The sequence below is a fragment of the Periplaneta americana genome, chromosome 16 (genome assembly GCF_040183065.1).
Source record: "Periplaneta americana isolate PAMFEO1 chromosome 16, P.americana_PAMFEO1_priV1, whole genome shotgun sequence".
Taxonomy (NCBI): Eukaryota; Metazoa; Arthropoda; class Insecta; order Blattodea; family Blattidae; genus Periplaneta; species Periplaneta americana.
Window position 1 is genome coordinate 112,081,826 of NC_091132.1, and position 16,764 is coordinate 112,098,589.

Here is a 16,764-nt window from a genome sequence, read left to right on the forward strand (position 1 = left end):
AAGGCCGTTGAACGCAAACTTTTAGTAATAAATGAATAACGGGGAAACAAAGGATTATGGGACATATGTTCATATGAACTTTTTTCCTCCTTTTGGTGTAAGGAACCCATGCCTGAAGTTTGTACACGTATTTTTGATACACCCTGTATATTTATTTATTTAAAATAACAATATATTATGTAAAGAAATCCACTCATATAAATTATATTTTTTTACATAATGTGATTATGTTTAGTTTTTAGGTCTTCATGTTACCTATTATTTGCACTGTATTAGGTACCGATAGGCTACTTCTTATAATTGATAGCATTCCCTTTATTAATTGAAGAATGACTTATAAATGCAACGTAATTTTGCTACCTTTGCGCATTATATTTTGCGTGGTTACTTATGTCCTGTGGTCTAAAAGTACCGGTAATATAATTTTCGATTCTCTAAAACTTAACAACAGGTCTATACTGATTATCACATATTTATTTCACTTAAGAATTTGATTATAATAACAACTTGTGTAATCAAGGTGCATGTATATTTACGTCTTGTGATCGAAGAGTAATGTATGTTAATATAATTTTCGATTCTCTGAAACCTAACAATATGCTGATTAACGTAAAATTATACATTCCTTAACGTGTATTGTGTAGGCCTATTTATGGATGTATGAGCATGTTTTCTATAAATTGCTGCGTACGTATTTTCTTTCCTTTAATGCTCAGACTCATATCAATCAAACTTTGAATATGTTTATTTCGTCCTAATTTTACGTTAAACGTCGAAAATGGACATAATCTGTCAATTTTAAATCATCACAGGGTTAAACCGCGTGATTTACGTACTGCTATTATGCGTCTGCTCTCCATCAATATGGCGGCAAGCGCAGCGTTCAATTTGCCCCGGTTTCCTCGTTCTACGCAGCCGAGACAGTAGGGGCTTGGCAGCGGCAGCTCCACCTCCGGAAAACGTGGAAAACGGAAAACGAGAAAATTCATTCTTGCGTCCGGTCTCTATGGGGCTGCCCCAGCGCCGGAAAACGAAGCAACAGGAAAAATGAGGAACTTGTAACATGCCTCGGGGGTCTGCAGGGGTTACCCCAGAGCCGGAAAACGCAGCAACCGGAAAAACAAAAATCCTGAAACATACCTCGGGGCTTTGAGGAATAAATCCCAGCGCGTGAAAACGCACCAACCGGCAAGTGAGAGGCTTGAAACGTGGCTCGGGGCTAAACGAGCGCAGCCCCAGCGCCGGAAAACGCGGCAACCAGAAAAATGACAAACATGAAATATGCGTAGGGCTTCGCAGGGGGCCACCCCAGCGCCGGATAACGAGGCAACAATAAGAAAAAGAAACTTGACACAAGATTTGGTGCTGTGCGGAGGTTGCCACAGCGCCGGAAAACGCTGCAACCGGAAAAAGAGAAACTTGAAACAAGCCCCGGGGCTTTGCGGGATCAGCCCCATCACCGTGAAACGCACCAACCGGCAAATGAGACCCTTGAAAAGTGCCTCGAGGCTAAGAGAGGGCAGCGCCAGCGCCTGAAAACGCGGCAACGGGAAGAAAAAGAAACTTGAAACAAGATTTGGGGCTGTGCGAGGGTTGCCCCAGCGCCGGAAAACGTGGCAACCGGAAAAAAGAGAAACTTGAAACAAGCCCCGGGGCTTTGAGGGATCAGCCCCAGCGCAGAACAACGCACCAGCCAGTCAAAGACAGATTTGAAACGTACCTCGGGGCTAAGCGATGGCAGCCGCACTGCACCGAATCATGTTTCAAGTTTGTTTTACTTCCCGTTGCCGTGTTTTTCGGCGTTGGGGCAACCCCCACATTGCCCCAAATCATGTTTCAAGTTTGTTATCCTTCCCGTTGCCGCGTTTTCCGGCGATGGGGCAACACCCGCTTAGCCCAGAATCATGTTTCAAGTTTGGTTCTCTTCCCCTTGCCGTGTTTCCGGGGTTGGGGCAACACCAGCACTGCCCCGAATCATGCTTCAAGTTTCTTTTTCTTCCCGCTGCCGCGTTCTCCGGCATTGGGGTAACCACCGAACAGCCCCAAATCATGTTTCAAGTTTGTTTTTCTTCCCGTTGCAGCGTTTTACGGCGTTGCAGCAACCCCCGAACAGTACCGAACCATATTTTAAGTTTGTTTTTCTTCCTGTTGCCCTGTTTTCCGGCGCTGGGGCAACCCCCCCAACAATCCCTAAACATGTTTCTAGTTTCCTTTCCTTCCCGTTGCCGTGTTTCCGGCGATGGGGCAACCCCTGCATAGCCCCGAATCATGTTTCAAGTTTTATTTCTTCCCGTTGCTGTGTTTTCCGGCGTTGGGACAACCAGAGCACAACCCCGAATCATACTTCTGGTTTGTTTTTCTTCCCGATGCCGCGTTCTCCGGCGTTGGGGCAACACCCGAACAAGCCCCAATCACATTTCAAGTTTATTTTTCTTCCAGTTGCCGCGTTTTCCGGCGATGGGGCAGCCCCCGAACAGCCCCGAATCAAATTTAAATTTTGTTTTTTTCCCGTTGCCATGTATTCCGGCGTTGGGGCAAACCCAGCACAGCCCCGAATTATGCTTCAAGTTTGTTTTTCTTCCCGTTGCCGTGTTCTCCGGTATTGGGGCAACCCCCCAACAGCCCCGAGTCATGTTTCAACATTCTTTTTCGTCCCGTTGCCGCCTTTTCCTGCGATGGGGCAACCCCCACACAGCCCCGAATCATCTTTCATGTTTGTTTTACTTCCCGTTGGCGCGTTTTCCGGCGTTGGGGCAACACCCGTACAGCCACGAATCATGTTTTAATTTTGTTTTTCTTCGCGTTGCCGTGTTTTTCGGCGTTGCGGCAAACCCAGCATAGCCCCGAATGATTCTTCAAGTTTGTTTTTCTTCGCGTTGCCGTCTTTTCCGGCGTTGGGGCAACCCCCGAACGGCCCCAAATCATGTTTCAAGTTTCCTTATCTTCCCGTTGCCGTGTTTTCCGGCGTTGGGCAATCACACATAGCCACGAAACATGTTTCAAATTTGTTTTTCTTCTCGTTGGCGCGATTTCCGGCGCTGGGGCCACCCCTGCACAGCCCCGAATCATCTTTCATGTTTGTTTTACTTCCAGTTGCCGCGTTTTCCGGCGTTGGGGCAACCCCCGTGGAGCCCCGAATCATGTTTTAATTTTGTTTTTCTTCCCGTTGCCGTGTTTTCCGGCTTTGCGGCAAACCCAGCATAGCCACGAATCATGCTGGCTTTGCGGCAAACCCAGCATAGCCCCGAATCATGCTTCAAGTTTGTTTTTCTTCGCGTTGCAGCGTTTGCCGGCGTTGGGGCAACGCCCGAACAGACCCGAATAATCTTTTAAGTTTGTTTTTTTCCCGTTGTCGTGTTTTTCGGTGATGGGTCAACCCCAGCACACCCCCGAATCATGTATAAAGTTTATTATTCTTCCCGTTGCCTTGTTTTACGGCGTTGGGGCAACCCGCGAACAGCCCCGAATAATGTTTCAAGTTCGTTTTTTTTTTTCCACTTGCCTCGTTTTCCGTCGATGGGGCAGCCGCCGTTTAGCTCCGAATGATGTTTCAAGTTTGTTTTCTTCCCCTCGCCGTGTTTTCCGGTCTTGTGGCAACACCATCACAGCCCCAAATCATGCTTTATTTTTTTTTTCTTCTCGCTGCAGGGTTCTCCGGCGTTAGGGAAACCTCCGAACAGCTCGAATTATATTTATACTTTGTCTTTCTTCCACTTGTCGCGCTTTCCAGCGATGGGGCAGCCCCCGATTAGACCAGAGTCATGTCTCAACTAGGTTTTTCTTCCCATTGCCGTGTCTTCCGACGTTGGGTCAACCCCAGTACAGCCCCTATTCATTTTTTTAATTTGTTTTTCTTCCCGCTGCCGTTTTATCCGGCGTTGGGGCAAACAACGAACAGTTCCGAATCATGTTTCATGTTTGTTTTCTTCCCGTTGCCGCGTTTTCCGGCGTTGGATCAACTCCCGAATATTTTCGAATCAAGTTCTAAATTTGTTTCTTCCCGTTACCGTGTTTTCCGTTGTTGGGGCAACCACAGCACAGCCCCGAATCATGTTTCAAGATTCTTTTCTTCCCGTTGCTGTGTTTTCCAGCGTTCAGGCAACACCGAACAGCCCCGAATCATGGATCAAATTTGTTTTTCTTCCCGTACTCACGTTTCCCGTCGATGGGGCAGCCCCCGCTTAGCCTCGAATCATGTTTCAAGTTTGTTTTTCTTCCCGTTGCAGTGTATTCCGGCGTTGGGGCAACCCGGAATCATGCTTCAAGTTTGTTTTTCTTCCCGCTGCCTCGTTCTCCGGTGTTGCGCTAACACCGAACAGCCCCGAATCATGTTTCAAGTTTGTTTTTCTTAACGTTGCCGCTTTTTCCGGCGATGGAGTAACACCCGCTTAGCACCGAATCTTGTATGATGTATGGTTGTCTTCCCGTTTCCGTCTTTTCCGGCGTTGGGGCAACCCCAGCACAGCCCCGAATCATGCCTCAAGTTTGTTTTCCTTCCCGTTGCCACGTTTTCCAGCGTTGAGCATCCCCCGCTTAGCCCCGAATCTTGTTTCAAGTTTGCTTTCTTTCCGTTACAGTGTTTTCGGGCGTTGGAGCAACACCCGAACAGCCCCCAATCATGTTTCAAGTTTGATTTTCTTCCCGTTGCCGCATTTTCCGGCGATGGGGCAGCTCCCGCTTAGCCCCGAATCATACTTCAAGTTTGTTTTTCTTTCCGCTGCCGCGTTCTCCGGCGTTGGGGCAACACCCGAACAGCCCCGAATTATCTTTCAAGTTTGTTTTTCTTCCCGTTGCCGCGTTTTCGGCGATGGGGCAACCCAACACAGTCCCGAATCTTATTTCAAGTTTGTTTTTCTTCCCGTTGCCGTGTCTTCCGGCGTTGGGTAACCCCCGCATTGCCCCCAATCACGTTTCAAAATTTTTTTCGTGCCTTTGCTCCCTTTTCCGGCGATGGGGCAACCTCTGCACAGCCCCGAATCATGTTACAATTTTGTTTTTTTTTTTCCGTTGCTCCTTTTTCCGGCGATTTTGCAACCCCCGCACAGCCGCAAATCATTGTTCAAACTCTCTCTTTCTTCCCGTTCCCGCTTTTTTCAGCGCTGGTCGATCCCCGCTGAGCCTCAAAACATATCTCAAATTTGTCTTTTTTGTCGTTTGGTGTGATTTCCGGCGGTGGGGGCTGATTGCTCAAAGTCCCGAGGCATGTTTCAAGTTTCCTTTTTTCCCGTTGTAGCTTTTTCTGGTTCTGGGACGTCCCCAGCGTAGCCCCGAGGAACGTTTCAAGTTTCTCATTTTCGGGTTGGTGCGTTTTCCCGGGATGGGGCTGATGCCGGAAAGACCAGAGGCATGATACAAGTTTCCCTTTTTCCGCTTGCCGCGTTTTCCGGCTTTGGGCAACCCCCGCACAGCCCCGAATCATGTTTCAAGTTTGTTTTTCTTCCCGTTGCCGAGTTTTCCGACGTTAGGGCAACAACCGAACAGCTCCGAATCATGTTTCAAGTTCTTTTTTCTTCCCGTTGCCGTGTTTTCCGGCGATGGGGCAACCCCCGCATAGCCCCGAATCATGTTTCAAGTTTCTTTTTCTTCCCGTTGCCGCTTTTTCCGACGCTGAGGCAACCCTCGCACAGACCCGAATCATGTATTGAAGTTTATTTTTCTTCCCGTAGCCTTGTTTTCCTACTTTGGGGCAACCCCCGAACAGCCCCGAATCATTTTTCAAGTTTGTTTTCTTCACGTTGCCGCTTTTTCCGGTGATGGGGCTACCTGCGCACAGCGCCATATCTCGTTTCAATTTTTTTCTTCCCGTTGCCGCGTTTTCCGAAGCTGGGTCTGTCCCCGCGGAGCCCCAAAACATATTTCAAGTGTGTCTTTTTTAATTTGGTGTGATTTCCGGCGCTGGGGCTGATCGCTCAAAGCCCCAAGGCATGATTCGTTTCCTTTTTTCCCGTTGGAGCGTTTTCCGGGGATGGTGCGGCCTCCGCGGAGCCCCGGCGCATATATTAATTTGGTGATTTTTCAGATTGCCGCGAGTTCCGGCGCTGAGGCGTCTCCAGAGTAGCCGCGAGGAACGTTTCAAGTATCTCATTTGCCGGTTGGTGCGTTTTCCGGGGCTGGGGCTGATGCCGCAAAGCCCCGAGGCATGATTCAAGTTTCCCTTCTTTCCGGTTGCCGCTTCTCGGGTACCGCCCCAGAGCCGGAAAACGTGGCAACGGGAGAAAAAGTATACTTGAAACAAGATTTGGGACTGTGCGGGGGTTTTCCCATCGCCGGAAAATGCGGCAACAGGAAAAAAGAGAATCTTCAAACATTCCTCAGGACTTTGCGCCAACAGTCCCAGCGCCGGAAAAAGCACCAACCGGCAAATGAGAGACTCGAAACGTGCCTCGGGGCTAAGCGTGGGCCGCCCAAGCGCCGGAAAACGCGGCAACGGGAAGAAAAATATACTTGCAACATTCCTCGGGGCTTTGTGTGATCAGCCCCAGCGCCGGAAAGTGCACCAACCAGCAAATGCTGGACTTGAAACGTGACTCGGGGCTAAGCGAGGGCCGCCCCAGCGCTGGAAAACTCGGCAACGGGAAGAAAAAGAAACTTGAAACATTATTCGGGGCTCTGCGGGTGATGACCCAGCGCTGGAAAACGCGGCAAAGTGAAGAAAAAGAAACTTGTAACATGATTTGGGGCTCTGCGGGGGTTGCCCAGCGCCGGAAAACGCGCAACCGGAAAATAGATAAACTTGAAACAAGACTCGGGACTATGCGGGATCAGCCTAGCCCCGTTAAACGCACCAACCGGCAAATGAGAGACTTGAAACGTACCTCGGTGCTAAGCGAAGGCAGCCCCAGCACCGGAAAACGGGGGAACCAAAAAAATAACAAAATTGAAATATGCGTTGGGGCTTCGCGGGGGCCGACCCAGCGCCAGATGACGCGGCAACGGGAAGAAAAAAGAACTTGAAACATGATTCAGAGCTGTTCGGGGGTTACCCCAGCGCCGGACAACGAACCAACCGGCTAATGAGAGACTTGAAACGTGCCGCGGGGCTAAGCGATTGCAGCCCCAGCGCCGAACAACGCGGCAACGGGAAGAAAAAGAAACTTGAAACAAGATTTAGAGCTGTGCGAAGGTTGCCTCAGCGCCGGAAAACGCGGCAACCGGAAAAAGTCAAACTTGAAACATGCCTCGGGGCTATGCGGGAACAGCCCCAGCGCCGGACAACGCACCAACCGGAAAAACAAGAATCTTGGAACATGCCTCGGGGCTTTGTGAGATAAGCTGCATCAAAATTAATATCATATTACCATAAGGAATAGAAGGAAGTAGTGGTCGCACTCTGTTAATTCAAATGGCCGATACCACGTGGCGCTAGTGCAGAGTTCGCTCAGTCTGTTCCGTGTGTAACTACGTAAATACATTTAACGTAAGTTGCACTGTTTACCATTCGCTCCATATACGTACGTAACTGGCATTGTACTTACAACATTAAGACTATTTGAAAGAAAAACACATTCATATACATCACACTGTAAAACAAATACTGTTATAGTTTAATATGTAAAACTTAACTTAGGCCTATTTGTAGGCATGCAATATGTACTCACCAACAGTTACTTGTCCGACACTTTGGAGAATTATTTACGAGATGATTTGGCGGCTCTCGGAGCTTGGAGTTCTCGTCGGATTTGTTTCGTCCGGAAGAAGAACCGACATTTCATATAGTGAAAAATTAGTTTCGGTATGATTTCCATGGCATGATCCAAGCAGCATCCTGTTCCCCGTGGCTGAATTGCAATTGACGTAATACTGTCTATGCACTCGTGAAATATGTCGCCCCACATTCCATCGCTCAATTTTTCTTTTATTGTCTTTTCTGTTTGCATAAGCAAATTAAACACGCTTTCGAAGGATGAGTCAGGAAAGAGATGTCACGATCAGATCCGTAATCCTTTATTTCTGTAAGTGCGGAATACGGTGATTTGTGTCCATGATGACGGAGGGAGCGGGCATATTGGTTACATTGAATAAATTTAGAACTGTTTTTCACCACGTATCCAGCCAGGTGATATATCAAGCATTTCTCTGCGAGTGTAGATGAATTTTCTAATTCTGGAATAGCACTTTCCCAATCTTGAAATTCGGAATCATGTTGAAGGACAATTTTTTGGTTAAGATTTTTTTCCGTCGATATTTTTATTTCTTTATTACGCTGTTCTACATTTCGGGCTAGTAAACGCATTTGTTTCACGAAAGATGTCAAGGACGCATCCGATTTTGGTTCGCAGTTCCCCCCAGATGACAAGGCCTGTTTTATAGGGACGTAAATGCATTGCAACATATGTAATTGGAGGAAATAAATACTTGAAGGATGGTCGTCGCAGCTCAATGATCGCATGATTCCGAAATGGCGTTCCAGGGGATCTTGATGTAATTTTGCAGTTAACACATATCGGAACCCTTTGCTCCAAAGAAATTCATACAATTCCAGTGTACTTTGAAGAGAAACTCTCAAAGATTCCATGGTTCTGTCAGATGCGAAAGTATTGTTTGTAGTATTGGTGGAATGAAGAAAATTGATGAGGACGGTGTGAGAATTCGAACCTTTATAGAGACCTTTAATGGGAATACTTGAATTTAAGCAATCTGCAACTTGATTTAAATCCCTTGTAAATTGTTCAGTGCTTTCGCTGCCTTCGAAACCTGATGTACAAATTTCTCGATAAAATTTCAAGCCGTCGGCTACACTGTTGCTGAAGATCTGAAAGGCTAGTCTTGCACTCATTTTTTGAAAGGAAGAGGGTTCTATATGTGCTGAAGATAGTTTAGGACACACTTTAAGCCCTTTAGATGCTGAAGAATCTTCATTATACAGTAATTTATAAAAACTGAAGTATATTAATTCGTTCTTATAATAAACGACGTTTTTACAATTAAAATTGTTTCGTATACATTTTAAGATATGAACGAAGTCAGAAAATGCCCACAATTTCCTTTCATTGTCTGCAGGATTTAAAATAAAACACTTGGACTGACCCTTCTTTCCACTTATGCCTAACGATTTCCAAGCTTTCTTATTTGTTTGGCTTCCATCACATGTAAAGCCTACAACTCTTGCTCCTGCTTCCTCCAGTTGCAAAATTACTTAGATGAATATTTTTGCAAGAATATCCCCAGGTGCAGCATTCCTACTGGCATAAATCGCGACGGGTTGCACCCAGCTTTGCAAGAAGGGAATAAACATGAACACCAAAGCGTGGTTTGCCAGTTGATGTTTATGAGCGTCTGGTGTTAGATCCCCGAAATCAACGAAGCCATCTACTTTAAGAGTTGCATTATTAAACTGAATTTCATCCCTAAGTTTCACTTCATCGAATATTAATACACCGTATTTATTATTTTCGTCTTCATCTTTGTAGCACTGTGCAATAGCATCAGTGGTGTGTAGATTTACCCCATAGGGACATTTAAGTCCCTTACATAATTTTCTTAGGTGTTTTTCAGAAGGGAGTGGTAGCAATTCATGTTGTAAACAATGTCTGTCCATGTATTGTGGGTCCCTATCACCACGGCATGGCGCGTCCTCAGGTTGCGGATAGAGGAGACGGCCTCCAGATATGGAGGGTAGCTGCGAATATATTGAATAAGCAGTCGTGGACAGCCGATAAGGGGTGGTCCTCCAGCTTGGGGGTTGGGCGAAGGGCTAACAACCCATCACCGTAAAAAACAGCTTGTTACGTATCCCTATAATAAGCCTCGGAATAGGACTGATTCTCTGGCACGACCACAGCAAAGGAATAAGGTTTTGAGATTTGGCACTTGGAACGTAACTAGTCTTTATAGAACAGGAGGGGTAACATTAGTAGCAAAAGAACTAGCTAGATATAGAGTAGACTTCGTAGGAGTACAAGAGGTTAGGTTAGATGGGAATGGCATATCACAAATTGTTGTATTATGGGGAAGGAAACAATAATCACCAATTAGGAACAGGATTCTTTGTTCATAAAAGAATAAAATCAGCAGTAAAAAAGGTCGAATTTATCAATGACAGATTATCATATTTAGTACTTAAGGGTAGATGGTGCGACATCATAGTTATAAATGCTCACGCCCCTACAGAAGAGAAAGACGACCATATAAAGAATAGCTTCTATGAGGAGTTGGAACATACTTTTGATCAGTTCCCTAGATATCACATGAAAATTTTATTGGGGGATTTCAATGCTAAAGTAGGACGGGAGGATATTTTTAGACCAACTATTGGAAAAGAGAGCCTACACGCAATTAGTAGTGACAATGGAGTTAGATTAGTCAACTTTGCCACATCGAAAAATTTAATTGTCAAAAGTACAACATTCCCCCATAAGGATATACATAAATATACTTGGACTTCTCCAGATGGATTGACACACAACCAAATAGATCACATCTTGATAGATAAACGGAGACATACTAGTATAGTAGATATTCGAACTTTCAGGGGTGCAGACTGTAATTCTGACCATTATTTGGTGATTGGAGAATTAAGAGAAAGATTATCAGTAGCCAAGCGAGTAGAGCAGCAAGTTAATATTACTAAATTCAATATTTTGAAATTAAAGGACGAGGAAGCTAAGCAAAATTATCAGGTCGAAATTTCGAATAGGTTTGCCACTTTAGAAAGTTCCGACGAAGTTGAGAAAGAATTAGATGTTAATAGCGTGTGGGAAAATATCAGAGATAGTATCAAAATTGCAGCTGAGCAGAGCATAGGTTATTATGAAACTAAGAGAAAGAAACCGTGGTTTGATGAAGATTGTTGCATGGTAGTAGAAAGAAGGAAACAGGCAAAATTGAAATTCTTACAGGATCCAGTTGAGGAGAAGAGAGATAATTATTTCAATGAAAGACGGGAAGCAAGTCGTACACTTAGGAATAAAAAGAGAGGTTACTTGAAGGAAAAACTGAATCAGGTAGAAACAAATAGTAAGAATAAAAACATTCGAGATTTATATAAGGGTATAAAGGAATTTAAGAACGGATATCACCCAAGGTTAAACGTGATCAAGGATGAGAATGGTGACTTGCTTGCAGACTCTCCATCAATCCTAAACAGATGGAAAAACTATTTTGCGCAACTACTAAATGTACATAGGCCAAATAGAAATGATCGGGACGAAATTGAAATACAAACTGCTGAGCCATTTATACCCGAACCCACGCTTTCAGAAGTCGAAATTGCGATAGAAAATCTGAAAAAGTACAAGTCTCCAGGTATCGATCAAATTCCAGCAGAATTAATACAAGAGGGTGGAAGTGCATTATTTAGCGAAATTTATAAACTTGTACTTGCTATTTGGGAAAAGGAAATTGTACCAGAACAATGGAAGGAGTCCATAATTGTACCTATTTTTAAAAAGGGGGACAAAACCAACTGTGGTAACTTTCGAGGAATATCACTTTTGTTGAAGTCGTACAAAATTTTGTCCAATATTCTTTTGAGAAGATTAACTCCGTACGTAGATGAAATTATTGGGGATCATCAGTGCGGTTTTCGGCGTAATAGATCGACTATTGATCAGATTTTTTGTATTCGACAGATAATGGAGAAAAAATGGGAGTATAAGGATACAGTACATCAGTTATTCATAGATTTCAAAAAGGCATATGACTCGGTTAAGAGGGAAGTATTATATGATATTCTTATTGAATCTGGTATTCCCAAGAAACTAGTTCGATTAATTAAAATGTGTCTCAGTGAAATATACAGCAGAGTCCGTATAGGTCAGTTTCTATCTGATGCTTTTCCAATTCACTGCGGGCTAAAGCAGGGAGATGCACTATCACCTTTACTTTTTAACTTCGCGCTTGAATATGCCATTAGGAAAGTTCAGGATAACAGGCAGGGTTTGGAATTGAACGGGTTACATCAGCTTCTTGTCTATGCGGATGACGTGAATATGTTAGGAGAAAATACACAAACGATTAGAGAAAACACGGAAATTTTACTTGAAGCAAGTAGAGCGATCGGTTTGGAAGTAAATCCCGAAAAGACAAAGTATATGATTATGTCTCGTGACCAGAATATTGTACGAAATGGAAATATAAAAATTGGAGATTTATCCTTCGAAGAGGTGGAAAAATTCAAATATCTTGGAGCAACAGTAACAAATATAAATGACACTCGGGAGGAAATTAAACGCAGAATAAATATGGGAAATGCCTGTTATTATTCGGTTGAGAAGCTCTTATCATCCATTCTGCTGTCCAAAAATCTGAAAGTTAGAATTTATAAAACAGTTATATTACCGGTTGTTCTGTATGGTTGTGAAACTTGGACTCTCACTCTGAGAGAGGAACATATGTTCAGGGTGTTTGAGATTAAGGTGCTTAGGAAAATATTTGGGGCTAAGAGGGATGAAGTTACAGGAGAATGGAGAAAGTTACACAACACAGAACTGCACGCATTGTATTCTTCACCTGACATAATTAGGAACATTAAATCCAGACGTTTGAGATGGGCAGGGCATGTAGCACGTATGGGCGAATCCAGAAATGCATATAGAGTGTTAGTTGGGAGACCGGAGGGAAAAAGACCTTTAGGGAGGCCGAGACGTAGATGGGAGGATAATATTAAAATGGATTTGAGGGAGGTGGGGTATGATGATAGAGACTGGATTAATCTTGCACAGTATAGGGACAGCTGGCGGGTTTATGTGAGGGCGGCAATGAACCTTCGGATTCCTTAAAAGCCATTTGTAAGTAAGTAAGTAAGTAAACAATGTCTGTATCCTTTAGGTGATTTTATTTTAAGCAATAAACTTTCTAGAATGAATTCACTGCTGTACCTCATTCCATTAGGATTCTTAATATTACATTTTTTTAACATGGTATCTACTACTATTTTCTGCTTTTTACTGAGACCTGCAGTGTCCTTATAATGCAATTGTGTACTTTTAACTTCGCTTTCTAAAGCGCTGATTCTAGCTTTGGCTGATGACAGACAGACCTTAGCGCGCGTTAACTTCCGATGTACATATCTCAGTTGGTTTTTCAGATATGCTATTTTTTCTGAGGATCAGAAGCTACAGTTTGTTCTTTATTAGTATTAGTAGTAGTAGTAGTAGTAGTAGTAGTAGTAGTAGTAGTAGTAGTAGTAGTAGTAGTAGTAGTAGAAGAAGAAGAAGAATAAGATTGAATATCAACATAATTTGGTTCACCTCTTGTTTCCGGAATATCTGTCATGCTTCTCTCAGGAAGATAATTTTCATCCTTTCTCTTTCTTTTACGAGGAGTTGTGGATTCTTGAATTTTCCGTACTGGTCGTTTTCGGGATTTGATAGGCGTTGAAAGGTACTTGGGCAGGTTCGGAAAAATATGAGGAATTGCACCTGGTTTTAATTTCCACTTCAGTCTCGGCAATTCAACTTTTTCGTTATTCACAACGAACGCGTCTACTTTAACAATAAAATCTTCTGAGAAATGAGAGTCACAAATAGAACTTGTTCGCGACAATAGCCTGTCTTTTCTTGGGATCGCCCTTGACCATTTATAAGATTCGTCCTTGTCCTTGGGAGGGGTGAAAAAGCGTTTATTGGCTGCCTTTCCGCCATATCCCGCCCTACAACCCGGAACAAAACACGAAGGCATTGCTTCAAATATAACACGAGAAAAACATAATAATCTCGTCCTTTAATAAATAAATCGTGAGAGCTACTCACTTGTCACTCGTGTATGAATAATTGCAGATTAGTTTATTGGCACTTAAAAGTATTTAACGCACTTAATTACACTAAAAAAGCAAACGAAATGAACGAACACTCTACTGCTTCTTTTATGGATATTCGCTTCCAACTGAGCAATACCGATCGCAGCGCCACTAATTCTCTTGGTCACCGTCGACAATGCTGAACAGATAGGAGTGCGCACACTTCTTCTTTCTATTCGTTATGATATTACTATGGTTTAATCAATTAAAACTGTGATCGTTGCCAAGCATATCATTTTGTTGTAGGGAGAATAACGGGGCATTTCACTTGCTGTCATGGTTAGCTTATTTCCCGCAAGCAGCAACGAATGAAACATTGAAACTGCTAATAATTTGCAATGAACAATTTTATCTAGAATGTATATAAGATTCTACAACTCTGTTAAAGCATTCGCCTGATTTTCCGTATCTCAGAAATACAGTAGATTCCTCAAAACAGTCTACAGCTGAACATACATAAATAATTTACGTCTCCGATCTTCCGCCACTAACAATTCATTACGAGGTTATGGCCAATTATACGTCATTGATTCAACTATGTTTTACGTGACCAAAATGATTTCCAGCATTCATAGTTACCTAGTACACTCTAAAAATTGTCATATTGTTGCTATAGCGGTTTCAGAATAAGAAGGCATATGGCCTAAGCCAATTGAGTGCTAGCAGCAGAACGACGTTGTCAGTGTTGTCACAAGGGTGCACGTGGAAGACAGAGACAACAGATAAGGACAGAAAATATCAGTTGCAGCGGACGGGTCGAGCCCTGTTCCTTCATTGTGTGCAATGTTTAAATATAATTACTCTTACTGAAGTAATTTTCATCCCAATTTTTATGATTTATTCGCTTCACAGATCAGTAGATCTTGGAGTCACTAACTTGCGAAATAAAATGACAGATATGTAGAAATTTACTTTGCTAATATCTGAGAAAGAATGTCTTAATTCTGTCTCAGACGTCCTTGTACAGCAAAGCTGAATTTATTATTGTTTATTTCTCCAGAGGAAAGATGAGATACAGTTTGTTTGTAGGGGCAGCCTACGAATCTAGCGATAATAAAACTTAAACATGTTTGTAGATGCGTCATTTAGTATTGACATTGAAGTTGAAAAGTATTTTATTTTTTCTCTGTTAAATAAAGCCTATATAATTTAATTCTCTAGTTTATACGTACCTAGGAGTTCAGGGAAATCGCTTGGGTCACTGGCTGAGAGGGAACTGCCTACTGAGGATGCACTGGAAGAAATAGTGAATGGGAGAAGAATTCGGGACAGAAGAAGATATCAGATGATCTTCGACATTAAGATATATGGAATATACGGAGACTACGATGAAGGCAGAAAATAGGAAAGATTGGAGAAGCTACATTTGCAGTGAAAGATCTGCCCTGGGGGAGAACACTTATGTATGTACCATATCATATCATCATATGTTATATCACATTATGTTATGTTATATTATATCAAACTTATGGAAAAAAAAAATGGAGCGTGTGAAAAGGGAAGACAAATAAGAAATGTAACCGTGCTAGAAAGAGTGAGTGAAGAAAGAATAATGCTGGAGCTGATCAGGAAAAGAAAAATAAATTGGTGGGTCACTGGCTGAGAAGAAACTGCCTACTGAAAGATGCACTAGAAGGAATGGTGAACGGAAAAGAATTGCGGGATACAAGAAGATATTAAATGACAGAAAACATTAACATATATGGATCATATGTGAAGACTAAGAGGAAGGCGGGAAAATAGGAAACATTGGAGAATGTTGGGTTTGCAGTGAATGTTGTGCCCTTGGTCAGAACACTATGAATGAATGAATATCAAACATACGGCGATTATGAAAACATATAACGTCATTCACGTCGACGAAATACTGCAGTTACTTTACTAACCTGTGAGATCGAGAAGTCTCAGTTTCTGCAGATGCCTCATAGCTCTACTGGGAATCGTAGTGAGGTCGTTGTATTGGAGCTCCAGCTCCCATAACGAGCGCTCAAGTCCGAGGAAGGCCTCGTCCGGCACTGACGGCAAGGGGTTGTGGCTGATCTCCAGGCGATACAAACCTGTCAACGTAATCGATCTGGGTAATTCGCAAAGTAAAATAAGATAAATAAATGTGAAACACTCTTCTACAACCGATTTTCCTATTTATATCCATTTGCTTCCTAAAATACTTTCCTTGATTGACTTCGTTTAATACATCATACGAAATAACATTTAGGTTGGCAGTTAAACTCCAGGTTACGACAACCTTTTGAGTCTCTGTACGATCCTGAGTATTTATGATTTTTATAAAATTTCTGCTATAATGTACAATATTAATCATTGTATTGATTTCACTATCAGGGAAGTCTTGAAATTCATACCGTCATAAGGCTCATTCACAATGAAAATTAAACATAACGTAAGCGTTAGCTTAACGTTACAGTAAAATCAAGAAGTCATACCATCATTCACGATGGGAACATAAACATAATAGCAAACATACTTGGTAACCATGGAAACATAACAACGACGCCATTTCCTCGTATTCTGTCGTATACTTCAGCGCTCCACGATTGTGTTCTGTTTGAAAATAACGTAAGCATAAGCATGAAAGTTTGGAGTTTGCAAACTTTTATGTTAACGTCTTACGGTAATGTTTATGTCAATGCTTATGTGAATCATTGTGAATGATCCCATTTGATAGCCTGGGCGCAAACTTCTGTGTTTATGTTACGGTTATGTTTAATTTTCATTGTGAATGGGCCTAGACTCTCCCAGATATATAGTATTTTGTGGTTGTGAAAGAGTCCGCAAATTTTAATTGGAGCTTTCTTATTCAGAAAGAGGAACCCTTTCTTTAAGTACCGGAAATTTCAGTTACATTTCCTTTCCAAAAGAAACGAAACCAGGTAATGTTTTCTATTTCAAGCTCAAAAATAGTCATGCGAGTTTGATCCCAGAGAATATGGAAACCATTCGACCACAGAATTTGAACAACTTACTAATAATATATGAATCAATTTTGACCAAAGATAGTACAACATGAC

At 42.7% G+C, this 16,764-nt stretch overlaps 1 protein-coding gene across 2 annotated transcripts in view; it reads right to left on the bottom strand.

Annotated features, from left to right (window-relative positions):
* The window catches only part of chp (leucine rich repeat containing G protein-coupled receptor chaoptin), a 116,212-nt gene that overhangs the window by 75,894 nt on the left and 23,554 nt on the right, over positions 1 to 16,764 (bottom strand). For both annotated transcript variants that reach the window (XM_069812769.1, XM_069812768.1), the window contains exon 3: positions 15,625 to 15,795. In XM_069812769.1, the coding sequence (XP_069668870.1) occupies positions 15,625 to 15,795 (171 nt within the window). The remainder of the gene's footprint in view (positions 1 to 15,624; positions 15,796 to 16,764) is intronic.